This window comes from Rattus rattus, chromosome 13 (genome assembly GCF_011064425.1).
Source record: "Rattus rattus isolate New Zealand chromosome 13, Rrattus_CSIRO_v1, whole genome shotgun sequence".
In the NCBI taxonomy this organism is placed as follows: domain Eukaryota; kingdom Metazoa; phylum Chordata; class Mammalia; order Rodentia; family Muridae; genus Rattus; species Rattus rattus.
In genome coordinates, this window is record NC_046166.1 from 70,724,508 (window position 1) to 70,744,308 (window position 19,801).

Consider the following 19,801-nt stretch of genomic DNA (forward strand, 5'->3'; position numbering starts at 1 on the left):
AGGCTGAGGGCTGTCCGTGGTCTATGTCTCACATGACCTCTGGCACCTCTTCCAGGCCTCCTCTGGGTTACGGAGAAGCGTGGGTCCTTCTGGTTCTGCTGGGTACCAGCAGGGGCTGCTGTCAACTCCAAGGCCCAAGACATTCGTCCTCATCCCCCCCTCCGCACCTTCACAGATGGACAGAGGCTCAGAGGCTCAGGCAGATGAAGTCGGTCTCCGCAGCCTCAGCAGAGGAGGGACCTCAGCCAGGGACCTTAGTGATGGGGACCGGACCTTCAGGGCATCTTCTAAGTAGCCTGGAGCTCTCAGGCGGTCAGACTTTGGAGAGGTGAGCATACAGTGGGGTCCCCAGGATCTTACTATCAACTATCCTACGCCCCAATATAGGGACAGATGGGCAGTTCACACTCAAGGTCAAGGCCTCGAACCCAAGGCTGGGGCATCCATGAGCTAAGCCTGGAGCCTTGCTGGGCGGAGAGGTAGGGAGAAGTCGAGGAGTGGAGGCAGACACTGTGGCCTTTTCACCAGTTTCTGAGCTTACCCTTCCAGTGTGATTCTCACTCCTACTGTCCTCTCAGGGACCTTGGGGAGACCTTTCCCAATGGGACTGCCTCGTCAGCAACACCTCAAGAGGTTCCACTTTCCTGCTCACCTCATCTGGATAGACGCTTCCTAAGTCAGTGAAATACACCCCACAGACTGGATTTCAACTCCACTCCTGTCCAACATCTCAAAGCTCCCTGGAATCTACGTGACTGGAGCATGTTGTATCTTGACCACAGGCCTGGCCAACGAAAACAAGAGAAGACTCCAAGGGGTGGGATGCTCCTGGAGTCACAGATATGGATAGAGTTTCTCCTTATGTGGCTAAGTGATGGGGGTGTTCTAGGCTAACTAGAAGGGGACACCCTGAGCTGACCTGAGATCTGGAGGAAGGCTCACATGTGGCCTTTTCCTGAATTGGTCTTGACCAATAGACACGTCTGGGCTCAGCACAGGAGTGCTGTCACAAGGCTGGACATGCACCACCTCTGGCAAGGTGGGACAACCATGACTCTCAGCCTTCAGCTTGGTCAGTCTCAAGGCCGTTGCTTCTGAAGCAGAGCTTGAGAAACAGCAAGAGCAGTACCAAGTGAGGTGCCTGGTGAGCTATGTCAGCCATGATCACAGGAGGCACCGATGGTACTGGGACTGGCATCCACTCATGGAAGGGCCGAGTTCCTGGAATCCTGGGTCAGGAACACCCAGCTCACCCGTCTCCAGAGCCTGAGGGCCACGGCTGGGATTGAGTGTCTCTTAAGGCTTCCTGTGCTGGAGTTAAATCTGGGGGCTTCTGTGAGGCAGAAATAATCCAACAGAGGGAGGCCTCGGGGAAGCGATTAGCATTAATCATCAGGCAGGTGGCCCTTGACTGAGTCCTAGCGGCTTTATGAAGAGGCTTGAGGACACGGACACACACAAACATGTCTGAGCACACTCATATGTTCCCCGCCTCTCACTGTATGATAACTTGCACTGGCTAAGGTTTTGCCAGCAAGATCACCTGTGGATGTGTCCCTCAGCCTTGGCCTTTCACAGCTGTGAGCTAAATAAACCTCTTTCCTCAACAGCTTGTCTGCTCTGGGACGCTGCAGTGTGGACAACAGACCAGAAGTGAGGGTGTGGACATGACCCTGCCACCTCCTCCCCATGGCCAGGTGCTTGGCAGAGGGCGACGAAGCAGCTACTGATGCAGACTTGGGTGTAGCCCCAGAGACTGGCCACGCCCCGGCTACCCCTCACCCCTGGCTTCCGGAACTCACCAGACAAGTAAGCAAAGCGCTTCTTCAGCTGCTCCTGGATGTCAGCGGCACAGAGTGGGACGATGTCCTGGTGCATGATTTCATCTGCAGGAAGAGCAGACATACTGTCACTGGGAGGAACCCTGGCCTCACACCCACTGGGGCTCTGGGAACAGCCCTCGGGAGCCTCTGGAACGAGCTACAAACACCTAGGGAGCCTTGGTCACGTGGCTGGAAAAAAGGCATTTCAGTTTCCAATAAGCAGAGCAAGGCTTTGTTTCTCATTGCACAAATGCTGACTGATCCACCATCAATTTTTAAAAATGCATATAAGAGCCAGAGAAGGAAAGAGGAAAGAAGGGAAGGAGGGGAGTATGGAGGGAGAACGTGCTGGAGTAGGGAGAGGGAGACAGGGGAGAGAGGGAGAGGGGAGAGAGAGGAGGGGGGGGAGGGAGGGGGGGGGGGGGGGAGGGGGGAGGGGGGGGGGGGGGAGGGAGAGGGAGGGGGGGGGGAGGGGGAGAGGGGGAGAGAGGGAGGGAGGGAGAGAGAGGGAGAGAGGGAGGGAGAGAGGAGGAAGGGAGGGAGGGAGAGAGAGGGAGAGAGGGAGAGAGGGAGAGTGATGCCAAGGGAGGAGGGCAGGACCTGACTCACAGGTAAGGTCCCTCCCCCTCCCCCCCCCTCTCCCCCTTCCCCTTCCTGCTTTGGCAGAGGTGCAGCACCTCAGGGCTCTCACCTGCTGCCTACAGAAGGCTTGCTGGCTTGCTAACAGAGGCATCTGCCATCACCACAGACCTGCAGCCACCACAAGTCCCCAGATGTTCAGGGTCCTGTGCTGCCCATGTCCTACCATTCCCCCGATGCCTGTGAGGTGGCACCAGTAACGGGACTGAGGCCTGGCTGCTGGTGGCTCTGCCCTGATGTTTACTGTAAGCTGCAGATTAACATGTGCACAGATAGGCAGCATTCCAGCTAACCCCAAAATGGCATCGACAGGAAGGCTCACTAGGACCCAACAGATGAAATGTGGGGTCCTTACCACAAGTGAGGGCAGTGCTGACAGTCCTGGACATCAGTGTCCATAAGACCCAGGACTCACATTGACCCCAGGCCTGAGAAAGTGGGTCATGGTGACACCGTATGGGAACACATGGTGACATTGTATGGTATGGTGACACTGTATGGGGACATTGTATGGTATGGTGACACTGTTGTCTGGGCAACAACAGTCTGAAAGCTCCCATGGAGGCAGCAGATGTCACCTGTACAACACTGATCTCAACTCCTGCTCCTGGGCTATACAAATGCCCGCTGGTAAAGCTATGACACCGAGTACACCCCACTGGGCAAAGAGGCCCCACACTGCCACTGGGCAAAGAGGTGCCAGAATATCATGTCGGTCAGAGCTTTGAGAGCACAGCAGTGCCACACGAGGAGAGAGCAAGGAACAACTCCTTCTACTCATCACACTGTAAACATCAGGCTGGTCTCACATGTGAGCTCAACACGCACAATCCAACGTCATTCAGACTTCTCGGCAATGCTAATTCCTTTATGATGCTGGGCCAGAAAGAGTCACCTAACAAGACTGATATAATTTTAAATTCTGGGGAAATGGTTCAGTGCGTGTGTACACATCACTGTGTAGGGGACACTCACGAGTGGCGGATCATTCTGTTGCGTTAGCTAGAGCAGAAGGTGAGAGGCCGGGGAGGCTGCTCTTAAACCTGCTTCTGACTTACAGAGGAACACAGAGTGGGAGCCCAGCGTCTTTCTGAATGCTTGAGGAATTTGGGGGCTACCAGGCAGTTTGTGGGTGTCACCTTAGGCTGTCGATTTCTCCAAACCCAGTGGTGAGTTGAGCCCTGAGCAGGTCGAAGCTCCTGGGACTTTGCCACGACCCTGGGGACATCTACCATAGGACCATAGACCTACGCTTTTAAACTTCTAGGCTGCACCTACTGGCAAGGAAATTAACCCCAGCACCATGGCCCTTGATGGAAATGTTTCTATGGAGTCCTCAGAATAGATTCCATATGTCTGTAAATGACATTGTCTTCCTGGGTGACACAAGCCTGGGTGGACAGGCTCCAGAGGCTGTAAACTCATCCTACCTCACGTGCTCTGTTCATGCCTTGACCACCTGAGCTGTTTCCATGGACAGGGACAGGTTGACACATGGCTGAGTGCCACTTGGGGGTTACCCAGGGGCCTCCTGAGTTCCTCGGACAGGAAATATGTTCAGACTGGGCCTCACCACAGCCACCCCGTGAAAGGAACCCTTTCTGTGAACAGTCCAACTTCCAGAGTTCCAATGAGACCCTCTCCAAGTCTTTCTGTCCCTGCCTGAGCAGGGCCTGGGCCCCACCCCATGAGCTACCACACGCCCCTGCCTCCCATAACGGCAGAGGCCACGGTACCTGGGCTGCAGCCTCCTTCAAGTTCGTATGAACAAATATCTGGGCCGGGACAACAGGTCAGCAGGCTAGGTACTTGCCTTGAAAACACAAGAGTCTGAATTCAGTTTCCAGAACCCATGTTAAAAAAAAAATGGCAGGCGTGTTGCTGTGCCCTTTCAATCCTAGCACTGGGAGGCAGAGACAGACAGACAGGTCCGTCCAGATAGCCTACTTGGCAAGCTCCAGGCTAATGAGAGACTCTCAAAACAACCAAACAAAAGAGGTTGGTAGCACCCGAGGAACACCAGCCGAGGTCCACTGGTCCCCACAGATGCGTGTACAGATGTGCACGTGTATTCGCTCATACATGCACACGCAACCAAACATGCACACAAGATAAAATATTAAATAGTGTGTGTGTGCGCATGTATGTGTGTGCGTGTGCGTGCATGCGTGCGTGTGTGCGTGCCTCTGTGAGTGTGTGTGTGTGTGTGTGTGTGTGTGTGTGTGTGTGTGTGTGTGTATGATCCCCAGCTAGTCCGTAGGGACACTCTAAGTGTCCACAAATGGTGCCCAGCCAACGCTGGAGACTTTGTTCTATAATGTCCTAGAGCTCAGCAGGCTGGTGGCATTTTCCCCCTGAATTATAATCATTTGTTCTTTCTGATGTTTCTGCAGCTGAGGAAGCCTGGATGCGCGTGCCCTGGGGCAGGCTTTCTCAGTCCCCCCACCCAGTGTAATTTGTAGACCGGAGGTAAGAAGACTATAGGGAACTGTGGGGCTAAGACAGGCCCACAGGAGGCAGAGCCCCGGAAGGTGCCCTGGTCACCCCCCTCTCTTAGTGGTCAAAGGTCAAGGTAGGCCGGCTTTCACAGAGCTCCTCTGTGTGAGCACAAGGAGGCACAGACAACACCCCACACTGAGGGGCCCCAGCCATGACCCTGCCAGAGTCAGAGGGGCAGTTAGGAGGGGCTCCAGGACACAAGGGCTGTAGACAGTCGAAGTTTAAACCCTCCCCAACTTCATGGCTGTTTTCCCCTGGGCTCCTGCGCCGGGATACAGGAAGTAAGCAAAGACCGCCGGAGTCCAGAAAGAAGGCAGATTGCTTGAAATGCAATCAGGCAGGGAGCCCTAGTAAGTCTTCCTAGGAGAGAAGGACCATCGCCCCACAGGAGATGAGGGAAGAGTGCCCATCTTAGTCAGCCTTCAGCTGCCGAGTTTATCCACAAAGCAGCTGTCAGATCCCGGCCCGTTTGGGTATCGGAGTCTGCATAGTCAGGGCCGTTCTATCTCTCCAGGTACTTTTGTTCTACAGAGTTAGATGGTCACAAAGTAACCCAGGGACTCACTTCTCAACTCAGTAGCTTCGTCCAGGGAGACAGCTGGCCAGATTCCTACACGGCACCTCCTGTCCTCCATCTACCTGAGGGCATTCTGACCCCTAGTTCTGACCCAAGGCCAGAGAAGGTGACAGTTAACAAGGAGCAGACACCTTAAGGCAAGGTGGGTCAGAGACAAGCACTGGAGGTCGCCCTGTGCAGGGGAGGGGACTGCCGGGAAGTAGGGGCAGCTGTGGAGGTGGGTGAGAGAGCTGGCCTCTGCTTGGCTGATGACTCCGACCAAGGTCCTGGCCTCCCTCAAGGGGACAAAGCAAAAGAAGGGCTCCTTGCACTGGTGGCTGGGAGGCAGGTCTTAGGGTCACACAGTGAAGTCTGCTATTTCCTAATTATCTCCTTTTACTTAAAGCAGACAAAAAGTCCATCCCCAAGGGCTTTTGCTTACTGTCAATCAAACATAATGCGTCTTTTCAAAGTCCAGGGTTGAAGGTCAAATTGGATGACATCATCAGTCATCTGGTGGGAGATCAGCCCCACTGTGTCCCTTGGAGAGCCTGAACAGCGACGCAGTCATATTCATGGAGAGGGCACACGAGGAAGGCAGACAGGCAACTAGGCAGAATAAAATTCAAATTCTGCAACATGATGTTCGAAGTGACAAGCTTCAAACCAGCTGCATCCTCAGGATGGCGGGTCGGGCAGAGAGTGACAAGGCCAGCACTGGTCACATGCTGGGGCTGAGGCGAACCCTCACGCATGCTAAGGGCTGCTTGATTGATAGAGTTCTTAATATTTAAAAATCCCAGGGTATTATTATTAATTTATTTAAAAATATTTTACCCCCCCCTCTCTCTCTCACTCACACACACACACACACACACACACACACACACACACACACACACACAGCAACTGAATTCCCTTGTCACTGACCATCCTTGTCCCTTGATCTTAGGAAATAAGTCCCCAAAAGCTTTCAATCAAGGCCCACAACAGAGATGGAATGTAAGGGTTGATGGGGAGGGAAAGCACCTTCAGGAGAGGAGGTTTCTGCCTCAGATTCACTCAGCAGAGAGCCAGCAGGGGCCGGAAGCCACCACTGCTCACATGCCACAGGGCTTCTCACAAGCACATGGGTAGCACACTTACAGACTGGCACAGAGGACGACACATGTAATCACGGCCCCCAGGGTGTTGTCCCTGGCCCCACCTCTTCCAGGCATCTTCAGTACCAGCCTCCAGTTTTCAAGTCTGTGTGTGGGAACCACTTGGAGGTCATCACTACAAGGAGTGGAACCCACCAGCTTCTCATGAATACATGGGACATTTCTACTGGGCGTGACCCTGTGGTGGAAGGTCAGGGCTTAAACTCTCACCTTCCCAGGGGCTGTACTGTAGTGCAGGCAAACACCTGCCCAAGCACTCACACCCTGGAGTGTGGGTGTCACTATCTGCGTGGTTTCCAAGCTTGCAAACACTCCTTAAAGGAACACAGCACCCAGAGAGTTTGCTGGGCTCTCTGCTTGGCTCTCATGGGAGACATTGTTCATCCTCAAGGAGACGGCACAACTGGATGGCGCCAGCAGACATGACCAGCGCCTGCCTTGCTACACAAGCATTGGCAACATGACCTCTGCTGCCAGCGTCCGGGTCCTGTGGCATCTCGAGGGTCAGCTTATAAAATGTCACCTCTGCCTGTCCCTCAGAACTCAATGCCATCCTCGGAAAAGATAAACATCACAGCAGAACCACCCCACACCAGTCATCACTGGGGACGCCTGAGAAGTCTTTGGGTGAGCATATTTCCCATCCCAAACTCTCTGGCCTCAGAATTGGGGTACCTAAAAGCCACCTGAAGTGTCACGGCGTTCAGGACAGCCCTCACCAGGCGTCCTAGAAACACTGACACACTAAGCTAACACTGGGCCAGTTTAGAGAAAAACCCAAGTGCGGAGCCCACCCCTTTCTCATCTTCCCGGAAATCCATTGTTCACTCAAGCCTGCAGAGGCTCAGTTCCCACAGTGAAAAACACAGGAGGAGCTTCAGTCCTCCGGCTCACAGAGGGAAGTAGCAGTGAGTGCTTTCTGGTCTTTAATGAGTTTAACCATCACAGCCACTTAGGAGGGGGCAAGGCTATGCCTTGAATGAGTAAGACATTGCCTGAAGTCCCACGGTGGTGCCCATGTGACTGCAGGGTTGTGATTGCAGGGTCGATGTCAAGGAAGGGTAGAAGCTGGCTGGCTTGCGGCTCCGAGGTGAGGACCTGACTGCAGGGTTTAGAAGTAAGAGCTAAGGGTGTCGTTTCTGATGCAGAGGGGGCTTGACAAAGGGCCCTCAGAGGGAAGTAGCACCTTGCTGCCTCTCCATGGCAACATCCATTGCTTAGCTTCCCGAGCGGCTGGTTCTCTCACGAGTCCCTTTGCCTTTGAGTCAATGGATGGAGAAATAGCTTTACAATTTGTGAGGGAAGTATGTGTATTCTGTGAAGTTTGTATCTTTGATCAGCTCCTTACCACAGGCAGCAAGGAGCGTGTCTAATGACGAGGGCAGTTGTCGCCAAGCTGTTAAGTGCAACTGCAAAGACAATGGGGACGGTGTGCAGGGTTAGGGTGGAAGGTACGGGCATGGGGCATGCCAAGTGGGGCCTAGGTGTAGGATGTGCAGAATGGGACATGGGGGCTGCGGTGTGGGGCTTCACTTCAGGTCACGGCTGAGGAAGCCAGGGAGGCAGACAGGTGGGAAGTCCACAGCAGAGTCTAGTCTTTCGACTCAACAGTCTCCACATTGCTCTCCTACAGAGCACAGTGCAAAGCTTGTTCACACCAAACACGCTCAGGAATCAGGTCATCTTGAGGCTGCATTCTGGGCCAATTCTCACTTTGGGGCCCTGATTTCCTGAGACTGCCTGTGAGGCTGACTGCTGACCTGACCAAAAGGAGCCAAGTGTTCTGGGTATGAGTTCTGGGTTTGGCCAGCAGGGGCTAAGTGACCTTGGTAGATTGCTTGACTCTCAGAGGCAGTCTCTAAAATGTCAGGACACGCACGGTCCCTCCCTTCAAAGTGGCCTGCACACCTGGTGGGTGGCGGACATTTAACCACTACTGACTGCACACCTGCCTCTGCCCTGGTTCATGTCCAGGTGATGTCGCCCAGCACCACCCAGCTCTCCAGGCCCCTTGGAGCACCGCCACTCTGCTGGTCTCTCCCACGTGGCTTTTGGGTCTGTATCTGTGTCCTTGGGAGGGGGACACCCACAGTGCTGCTCCTGCCTGTGCTAAGTTTCCAGATGGATGGGAACAGGGCTGCAGCTGCCACCAAAGAGAGGCTGTGCCTTAGCCATGTCCGCCCCAGGTTCACTTGCACTGCATATCTGTCCTGGCCAATTTTATGTCAACTCGACACAAGCTAGGGTCATTTGGAAGATGGTTCTAGCTTGTAGGTGTGACTGTCCTGGCCTGATGGGCCGGAGTTGTATAAAAAGGCGGACTGAGTAAGCCATGAGTAACAAGCCGGTAAGCAGCCACCTCCACGGCCTCTGCATCAGCTCCTGCCTCCAGGTTCCTGCCCACCCTGGTGATGGGCGACAAAGGGGAAGTGGAATAAACACTTTCCTCCCCAAGTTTCGTAAGGTCGTAACACTTCATCACACAACAGAGACCCTAACTGAGACAATGGCAAAGAGTGATTTAGGCGGAAATGGAAGAGCGGCGTCGGTTGTGGGTGTGAAAGTCTGGAAGAGAGCTCTGATAAGTTCACACTTTCCTCAGTAGTTTGCTTCAGCCAGCTCTGAATACAGGAAGTACTGCGGGATAGACTTGCCCTGGGGACCATGCAACTGGCCACAGCCTACTACACATGTGGTGTGGGCCTTTGTCTCCCAAGCGGTTTCTCCGCTCCCTTCAGTCTCTGAAGGTCCTTCTGTAACAGCGATTCACAGATGGGTTGGGAATGACCAGAGGAAGCCTGGCACTGAGAGAGGGAGTGAGGGGGCCGGGCCCTGAAATTGGATGCTGCCACTCCCATTCCCTGAGCTCACACCAACTGCTCTTCCAAGCTGTCACCAAGCCTCACAGACTGTCCTTGTCGAATGTCCTGTGACAGTTGTGATAGCTGTCACACTGCTGCTCCTGTCATGCCTGGGTGAGGCTAAGAAGAGCCCCCACACCCCCTTGACCCTTCAGGGACATGACGGTTTCCCTCTGTGTGCACAGTACTCAGTGGATCACACTCACAGCCCAGGGGATGGGGTTTCTGTCCCGGCCCCCCGAGCTCATGCACTTTGGCTTGAAGTCACCCTGCAGCTGGGCCCTGCAGATCCTGACTTTACCTCCCAGACCCTCCCCACAGCACACATGTCCCAGTGCTGGCCTCCATCTTTACACCACCATCCAACTGTAGGGCAGGCAGGGCTCACCTTATGGTCCTAGGTCATCTCTTCAGTGCCCACGGTGCCGTAGCTACTGACCCCTTTCAGTATGGGTGCTGAGGGCTGGCTTTGAGGTTTGGGTAATGTTTACCTATTTGAACTTTAGCCTCACGTGAATCACAGCACAGTTCCTATGGAGCCTGACAGTCAGGTCAGTGGGGTAGCTGAGTGCTGATTCTGTGGACTGCACTGGGATTCATCCTCTGACAACCTTGGCCTCAGAGCCTCTTCTGTTTCCACTGACACAGAGGAAAAGCAGGAGATAGAACAGCACGCTGCGGTCTGGCTTTGAAAACAAATGCTATCCCCTGGGAAGTCAAAGCACTTACTTCCCAGGCAGAAAGCGGGCTTGAAGAGAGAAGCTCTGCTCAGTCCAGACCCAGCGAGCCTGGCTCAGGGAATGGAAGACTGTGAAGACGGAGGAGCACTGCCCCTGCCGTGATACAGGGCTGGAGCCACCCAACCAGCTGGGGGCTGGGCAGAATGGTGAGTTTCCTTCACAATGCACTGGCTGTGTATGCATCTGGAGGTGGGGTCGGTGAATCTGAGCTCACTGAGAGACCCATACTCTGCTGAAGTTGGGAAGGTGTATACTGAGTTAGCTTTCAACAGCCACAGACAGCCAGACCTAGGGTCAGGGAAGGTGCTGGAAAGTTGGTCAGATGGCTGGCCTGCCCAGCCTGCCCATGTTCATGCTTGGCCTGTGGGCTGTGGCCTGTGGCCTGTGGGAAGATATAGAATGATGCTCAGGTTGTGAAGAGGCCGTGGCACCCTCCAACCCACCAGGCAACAGAACAAGCCTTCTCCTGAAATGTTCTACAGCCTTCTACACAGCAGGAGAGCAGCAGAGAATTCCTCCATCAAGGTTAAAGTTTAACCTTCTGATAGCACATGACCACCTCAAATTATCCAGAAGGCATAGTAGGTGGTATCCCCAAGGCCCGGTTCTCCATGCAGCCATGCGTGGCGGCCATTCACTAGGTAGAGTGCAGTGGAGCAGCACGGCTTGTGAGAGGCTCATGGAGAGCCCTGGGCGCGGCACATGCCCTTTGGGAAGGAGGAGGGAGCTCCAAGCTCTGGAAGATGTCACATGTCCTTTTATGGGACTAGCCCCACTTGAACCCACTGACCCCAGAGGCTTTATCATCAATGGGACACACTGTGAGGAAGACGTCATCCTCAAAAGCCAAAGGCCAGAAGTGTTCAAGGTTCTCATGGGGAGAAAAATGAGTCTCGGGCCTGTGAAGGCCTCTGCTGTGTAACTGGAACTCTGATGCTCCTGGTGAGTACCGGTGGGCGAGGTGTCTGTCACAGGGGCCTGGCAGCTGGGTGCCTGTAGCCTCTCCCAGCATCTGAGCACAGGTGGCCGGAAGGTGGCTTTGAAGAGTCCTCCTCCTTTTCAGTGCTGGAGGGAGACAAGGCCATGTGCACTGCCCTAGGGAGCAGGGTCCAATCAGCAAGGCTCTGTCACCAATAACGTTTGTTTTTGTTAAGAAAAACCTTCATTCCAGTCGAGGGCTCTTCAGGGAGCTAGGACTCAAACGTTTTCATAGCGACGCCCCTGTTCTTCTCTGAGCTTGGTGTGTCTGTGCCCAGACATGGTGGGCACTATGTATGCCCAGCTAAGCTCAGTAGGTCATGGGTCAGGGATATCAGAGCAAGAGGGAACCCAGGTCTCTTCCCGCAGAGCTCATTGGAGGGAGAGGGTTATTCTTCACTAAGAAACACCTTAGTCACTACAACAGTTTTTTTGGTAAGTTAGTATTTTTAAATCTCTGGCATTTTTTACTATAAATATTTGGCATCAAGCTCTTTGCAATTGTCATTAAGTTTCAAGAGCACAGAGTGTCTGAGAGTCTGACTGCAGTGGTGCAGAAGCTGAGGCGTGGCACAGGTCTGGGACACTTGCAGTTGCTATGAGGGTCACAGCCAACATTTGAGGCCTGCGGGCAGGGGCAGGTACCCGGCCCTTGCCCTCCGGAATTTCCGTTGCCTCCTCCACCTACCGCAGGCAGGCAGATGGAGTCTACCCGGAGGCGTGGGTTCCAGGAAGGCTTGGGGCTCAGTTGCACAGGACGTTCACCGAATGAGAGGTGGTTGAGAGGTGTTAGCCTCCTGAATGGAGCTTTGCGCGGACTGAGGGCCTTTGTGTTTAAGGGCCACCCTGAGTTCCCGAGTGGAGCCTGTGACATGTGGTCTTCTCCCTCTCTGTTGCAGTCTGCCCTTCTTCCCTGCAGACCCCAGTACTTTCTCCCCTCTGGCCTCTTAAAGCCCATGTGGCCCTGTTGGCAGCTGAACACACATTCTGGCCGGCCCCACCCTGCTGGGGAGGGGAGATGCCTCAGCTGCCTTATCTCAGGACAGCTGGAAGCCAGGGAGCCTGCTGGGCTCTGAGGACCACACCACCACCTTATCAGGAGAGGATCTCACCAAACAACAACTCAGGACCCCTGATCTCCAGCCTGACCTGGGATCACTGGAGGATGGGGATGAGGGATACCTGCTTCCGCTCACCTGTGTCAGGTATCCCTTGTGCAGACACTGTGGATGGCTACTGACCCATGAAGCATGGTTACAGGACTATAGAATGCACCTCATTAATGTAATCATTAAATTCTGAGCATGGGCCATGAGCAGCTTGAGAGAAACAGGGAGTGATTTTGGTCACAGGAGCATCAGAGACAGCAGCCCCATAAGAGAGTGAGCAGCCTTTGACTCCACAACCCATGGCTTGGCTCTACTCACTGGGCAGAACCTAAGGCGTCCTTCACTTGGTGTCCCCTGGTGACCCATGCTGTCTACACTGGTTTCACTGAGGTACACCTGCAAATAGACACCTTGTGTGGCTGAGGTGTACAGTGTGATGTTTACTCACACTATGAGATTGTTTGCATGGCCACCCTGTTGCCTCAGCTGCATGCACGTCTGCGTTGGTGGTAGAGTTCAGACTCACTCAAAAAATATCCCCCATGTGATATTAACGACCTTGCAGTGCCCTTCAGTCAGCCCAGCCTGTGTAACTGAGACTTTGTATCCTTTGAACCACTCACCCCGACTCTAACTGGAGCGAGTACTCCTCAGGCCTCAGCCCCTCTCAGTACTATTCTTAGGTGTTAAGAGCATAAACAGGCCTGACTCAGTGTCTGGGGGCCACTGAATGGCTGTGATGTTGGAGAAGTTGGGGTGGCTGTACCCCCACAGAGGCATGAGTCTGAGAGACACGGGTCCATGGAGAGCATCCTCAGCTGGGCCTGCCTCTCCAGCACAGGGCTGCCGCCCACCTGCCAGGCTCTGCTCTGTCAGTCATGCTGGGGAGGACTCTGCCCTCTCCTCCTCCCTCTCCTCTCTGGATGGGCAGCCTTTCAGGGTCCACACAGGAGGAGTAGGGCACACAGCAGTCAGTTCTCTGCCTGGCTTACTTCACTTTTCACAGGGCCCTCTGGTCCCCCAGGGCTGCAGAAATGGCAGGACGTCCTTATATGGCTAAGTTGTAACCCTGTGTCTATGAATTATGTGCCCTTTGCCACTGATGACACCAAGGCAGACCCCCTTGGCTGGTGTGACACCTCAGTGAGCAGGGAATGCAGGTGTAGGCCGGTGGGTGGCACAGCTGGATCACAGAGTCCTTCTATTTTTAGTGTGTTTTCTGTGAGGTTCATGCTACTGCACATTCCCATCAGTGGCGATGCCGTCCTGCCTGTCCACAACTCCTCTGTGTGGCCTAGAAAGGGACAGCCACAAACTCGGAGTCCGGCATCTGCTGCTGGTGTCCAGCCTCTGACCTCCGGACCTCGGTTTCGTCGCTGCTATGAGCCGTTGACTCAGAAAGTTCAGACCCAGAGCAGCGGACACTGAGCCAGCCTTGCCCACCACACACAGCTGAGCTATGGCCCTGGGCAGCCTGCTTTTCCTTTATGGCCTCCTCGTACAAAATAGGGATGAGAATTCTCACCTTGCGGGCTGGAGGCTGCCATCTGGCGAGCAAGCCTGTGGGCAGTGCTAACACTGCTGACGGCGGTAACCTGGCTTGGTGAGGACATTGCCAGGCACCCAGTACCACCTTGCCACTGGTGCATGCAAGGGCTGAGTCTAAAACACCGGAGTGTTAGCTCAGCTGAGCTCCAGGTCTCAGAGGCTCCCTGGGGGTAGCATATGGGCCAGAGCATGGGGGTGCACAGGAGGCTAAGGAGAGGGGATCACCTAGAGTGTGCCCTCGATGGAGGTCACAACAGGTAGTGACACCTACACTCTACCAGTTTCTCCTTGTACTTCCCCTCCAGGACGCCAAAGATGAAGGAGAGCCCGGGCAGTGACAGTGTCAGAAGGAAGATTCTTGCTGGTTCTTGGCACTCTGACCTTTCCTGTATATACAAGAGAGCCCAAGAGGACCAGTGGTGGGACAGTTGGCGTGAGACAGAGACAGTGGGCATCAGCGTATAGCCATCCTCCAAATGTCTCCTCCCATGTTGTCAGTGCTCAGAACAAACCCACAACCCAGGCATAGGAGGTGCCTTCAGGTGGCAGAGCTGCTGACTGCTGAGGGATGATATTCCAGCCCCTTCTTCCTGTCCCTGCATCCTGCTCCTGCTTCTTACCCCTACCCAGTCGGGGATCTCATAGTATTACATGTACAGAAAGAGCTGGTTTCCAGATACTGAGTTTTCAAACACCACAGTCCTGGAGTCATAGCCATATGGCCACACTCCCCTCTGGGCTCAGGACAGGAAAGGCACGAGTCTTGGAATGTATCTTTGAAGGAGCAACCAGACTGGACTGGCACGGTGAGGTAGATCTATACCACAACAGAGGCTGAACGCGAGTGCCCATGGCACCTCGGGGACTAACTATGCCCTGTCGATGTTTTGTTCCCAGGGACACTGGGCTCCCCATGGCCTGGTGCTGAGAGCCTCCTGGGATGAGATGGGTCCTGTGCTCCTCCCCTAAACTGCACAGAGGGATTTTTACCGCCCATTAAGTACCAAGGCTGGTGCAAATCTAAAAACAAACAATTACATCAGCCTTCGCCAGAGATGCTTCTCAGAGACAATCCATGGAAGAGCCCAACCCCACCATGGCAGAGGGGCAAGACCTGGCCCCGCACCACACACATGACCATGAGTACATTTAGGGGACAGCTGAGAGCACAGGGTGGCTGGTGGGGACTCAGAGACGATGAACAAGGTCAATTTTGTCTGTCAGAGCCACCAAAGTGTGGCACACACACACACACACACACACACACACACAGACAGAGACAGACGGAGACAGAGAGACAGAGACGACACGTACCTGTGGGCCTCATGCATCACAGACAGACAGCTGAGTGTGTGTGCTCAAACACGACATTCCCCACTCCACCAGTGGTAACCTCAAGGCCTCCCAGCCTGGCTTTGGCACAGGGCTCCAGGCCTACTTGCCCCCAGTGAGTGCACAGGCAACCTAAGGAGCACTGGATGCCCCAGTAAATGGCTCCTGCGGCCCACAGGGGAGCATCCACTTAGAGCAATGGCCAGCAGATACACAAGTCTGTTGTCATCTTTATCACATGCCCTAGCTTCTGTTTATGCAGAAATCTGAGGGATGGTTCCTGGAAGCCAAAGCACCCAACCTTCATCTCACCAAGCTTCCCCAGTTCCCCACTTCCTTCGGAGTGGTCAGGGTCAGCATCTTAAAGCTACAGGGCGCACCAAGAATTAAGGGGAGCCGCAAGGCTAAGAAACAAGCAGGCATCAAATGTGATTCTGTGTGGCCCCTTGCTTCTGACAAGCTGGGGAACCCTCTATGGCCTCTCACTGTCCCCCAGCGGCTCCCTGGAAAATCAGCTACTCTACATTTATTTGTTGTCAGAGAGCTGAGGGCTGATTCATTAAAATGTGCAAAAAGTCCTTTATGGGTCACTCATCAATGCTTGGCAGAAAAACCACCAGGAAATGTAACCGTGACAAAACTTCAAAAGGAGTGTCCTTCCTCTCTTAGAAATAACGGAGGAACCGAGCTACTTCCTTTCTGCCAAGCCCCCTCTTCTCTTTTTTCCTGGGGTGACTGTGTTCCCTTCCCTGGGGCCCTTGTTCTTTTAGGGCCCAAGCCAGATCCGGGCAGCCGGTAGCATCTCACAGCCCCTCCCACAGAGGCAGAACCAGCTCCAAGTGCGACCACAGAAGCCCCCAGGAAACAGCCAGTTCACTGCCCAAATGCCCTGGTGTCCAGTCCTATATCCTGCTGTTCCCAGGCTCTGGCACTAAACGGGCAGCTATGGGATAACCCTTGCCAGGTACTCCTGCTAGGAGGGAACCAAAGCCATGCCACTGCTTCTGGGCGTGTTTTTCATGTGCTAGCCGGCATGTCTATGGAAATCTTGAACAAAGGAGAGATCGTTCCCCCAGCCTTCCAAGAAGGTGGGCATCCACCCTCTATGGGGAGCAGCTGCAGCTGCTGATGTCCTCAAAGGACTCTCAGGGAGGGTCTGAGGGGTACAGCCCAGACCACAAGGGCAAGGCATCACACTCCCACCCCCAAACACACCCTGAGGAAATGGGTGTTTTTCTCTATAACCTAGCCAGCCCAGACATGCCCCGCCCCCATCACACTCTGACACACTCGCGGTTGAGTCGACAATAGGACCCCAGCATCAGAAGAGCCCACCTAGTCCACCTAGTCCCATCTATTGTCATCACCACCACCCCCACGCCCTGCCTCTTACAACACAGCAGAGCCCACACACCTGCACTTGTCTTCAGCAGGAGCCACAGGGCTGTGACGTCCTGGGACAGCACGGAGATGAGGCTCAAAGTCATGCTGTCACCCTCCACACTGGTCAGGACCCAATGACTTGTTTGCTGGCAAGCCGGCTTGGGTCACACAAAGGAAGCCAGTGGAGCTCCATCTTGGGCGGCTGAGTGGGGATACTGTGTCTCCCTGGCTTCGCTGCTCAGTCCGGTGCTGCCGTCCTCTGAGTGCCACAGGCTGAGGCGCAGCACAGCGCTGCTGCTCCTTGCAGGGCCCCAGATTCGGATTCAATGTCCTGATTAAGGAGCTGGAATCAGCTCACTTATCCTGCTGCAGATGGTTAACTGTTGAGAGCCTGGCAGCCGCTGAGTCCTGCTGGCTGCAGAGCCAGGCGCCTTGTTGTTTGTCTGGACCCTCCCTGCAGGGGCCCCACCTCAGTCAGGTTCCATCCACAGGGACAGCAGGGCACAGGGACCTAAGCCTTAGAGGCCAGGCTCATCCAGGTCCTATCCACCCACACCACTGAGGGAGCAGGTCCTTAGCCACAGGAGCTCCAAGCTTAACCAGGTCCTGACCATTCAGACGGCCCTTCAGTGGAAGGCGTCACACCCTTCACTCAGGCAGGCTGTTCCTCTGGGTGTAACCACCAGGCTTCCCAATTTTCCGGAGGGTGAAAAATTTGGTGGTGGAGAGGTCTCGGAAATGGGGTCTCCCAGGCTGTAGGCTCAACTGTAGCTTACTGTTAGCATGGGCTCATTGTTAACACTGTCTGCAGTGTTCTACAGGTCTACAGTCTCCCAGTCAGTAAATCCCATGCTTGCCCCTGAGCCTGCTCCTCTGAACAGCAGTCATGTGATGGCCTCTCTGTCCCAAGTCCCCATCAGGGTCAGAAATCACCTCAGTAGCTCTCGCTTCTTCTTACCTCTCACCTGGGGGAGGTCCCCAATATTATCTATGCCTAACTCTCCATTCCTTAGCCAAGTCTTCTGGCCTTTGCACTAGGACTCTGGCGCTGGACACACGTCCTAGGAGCTGACCCGGACAGGGCTGGCTTCACAGGCATCTGGTGTCCCTGCCTGCTGCCATCAGAATGAAACACATCTCAGGTCAACCTTGTGTGGACTCCGGCGGTGACCACGCCACCAGGGGCTTGTTACGACTCTGTAAATTGATGTGCCCGGCTTGTAGTCTGGGACCCACCCTCATCCTCTCCCTAGTGGTCAGGTGGCCTGTCCCCTGCCAGGTGAATTCCGTCACTCTCCTCATCTTTCTCAGCCTCTTTCTCAGCGTCTGTACTCTGATGGGGTAACCTTGCTTCGTCGGCCCAAGGGAGAGGACAACCGTTAGGGCCCAGAGCAGATGAAGGCAACCACCTTCCCCCATGTCCAACTTCCAGTTCCCCCAGAGTCAAGGCAGACTGGAGTATACCCACCCCAGCACTGCACTGTGTAAACGAGTTCATGGCTGCCAAGGTCCGCCCCATTGAGGCCACTGAAGGCCCAGGGCCCTAACTGTGCTTGAGGCCGGGAGACTTCGGGTGCCCACGCTCAGTGCACACATGGACTGAGAGCAAACCTACAGTCCTGGGAAGCAAGCTGCTTACATAAGACAGGGACAGGAGGAGGCTCAGGGCTGTCCTCTGCTGTCTGTCATGTGACAGAGAAAGGTACCTGGGGACAGAAGCAAGAACTGTGGAGCTGGCCAGTTCCTTCTCCCCTGCTCTTCTCTCCCAGGCTCTGTGTGTCCCTAGCCCCATGCTTGGGGCTGCACAATTAAGTGTGCACAATGATGGGAGATCTGCAGGCACATGGCACGCTCTGTTGCGGTAAAATTTAAAAAGGCGCACGACCTGGTTCCCAAGAGTTCCCACTGTGTCGATCTGCGCACTCTAGCTGTTTCTCTGTTACCTCTTTCACACACTGTCCCCTTGGCGGGTTGTTACCACGCCTGACACACACATCACGTTCCACAGGTCATGCTAGCGTGGCCCCATGACATGCTAGCCTCAAGCATTCTATAGCCTAACACAGCTTCCTGTCACGGATTCTGCTCACACTCCCAACAACCCAGTGAAGTCATGACTCAACAAACGGGGACCCAACAACCAATTTATGTGTTAAATGCTCAATGTACAATCCATCCACGCAATTAACTTACAACCAATTGATAAGGATATAAACCGCCCACCTAGATAAGATATAATTTGTTCATCTAGACATACAAGATCCTGTACACATCCATCCCTTAAGAATAGTCATAACAACCTGTAAATGTGCAGAGAGAAATCTTAACATTCCTTGCCATGTTCTCTCGGCTGCTCCCCCTCCTCTCACTCCGGCCTCCTCTGCCTCTCTAAAACTTTTCTCCCACCCATCCTTCCTTCTTGTCCAATGACAGGCCTTGCTCTGTCCTGTACCTGCCTTTACCTGCATAATGACATCAACCTACAGGTTCCCATTGGTTCATCGAGTGAGCGATATGTCAGTGCGCATGGAGACCCCACCAAGGGTGGTGAAAATGGAGAGGGGTTGGCTGCTGCCCTATGTCCACGCTTCGAGATGTTCTTGTGGGCCTGACCACTCACTCCATGATTCCTTTTTACTCTTTTTGGGAGACTGACTCCCTCACTACAAAATCTTGTCTCTTCTCCAAGGTCCTGACCCTTCTAGCTTTCTACAGAAGGTCCAACGTCTGACCCATGGTCCATCACCTGACTTGAGCTATGCCCTCCCCTCCCTAAAGCCACAGCTCATGAGCCTTACCCACACTTTCAATGTGACATAAATGTGACACTTATAATGTCGAGACCACCTTCCTGGTCCTTTTTGCAGACTACGCCTGAGATACATATACAGCCCAGCCTGCAGCAGCTTCCCGGCCAAGCCCAAAGTCTGGGACGTCCTAAAGTAAACTGAGACATTTTTCTGCGTCCTACGGTGAACAGCCAGAGTGGAGAACTCTGGTGCAGGTGGTATACAGAGAACAGTGCAGAACAGTGGGCATGATCCTAACTCCATTCTGGGTCTGTAGACGCACGGCCCACATCAATAGTGGGGTTCCTAGAAACTAGCTATGCTTTCCTTGAATATGGTCAACACAGCCAACAGAGTTTAGGAAGGAACCCACTGTGAAGT

General features: G+C 54.1%; 1 protein-coding gene across 1 annotated transcript in view; it reads right to left on the reverse strand.

The window, feature by feature from the left end:
* Mcf2l (MCF.2 cell line derived transforming sequence like) overlaps positions 1-19,801 on the reverse strand; it is a 148,036-nt gene that overhangs the window by 55,372 nt on the left and 72,863 nt on the right. Inside the window, 1 exon segment of the mRNA XM_032919323.1 lies at positions 1,803-1,886. Coding sequence (XP_032775214.1) covers positions 1,803-1,886 — 84 coding nt within the window.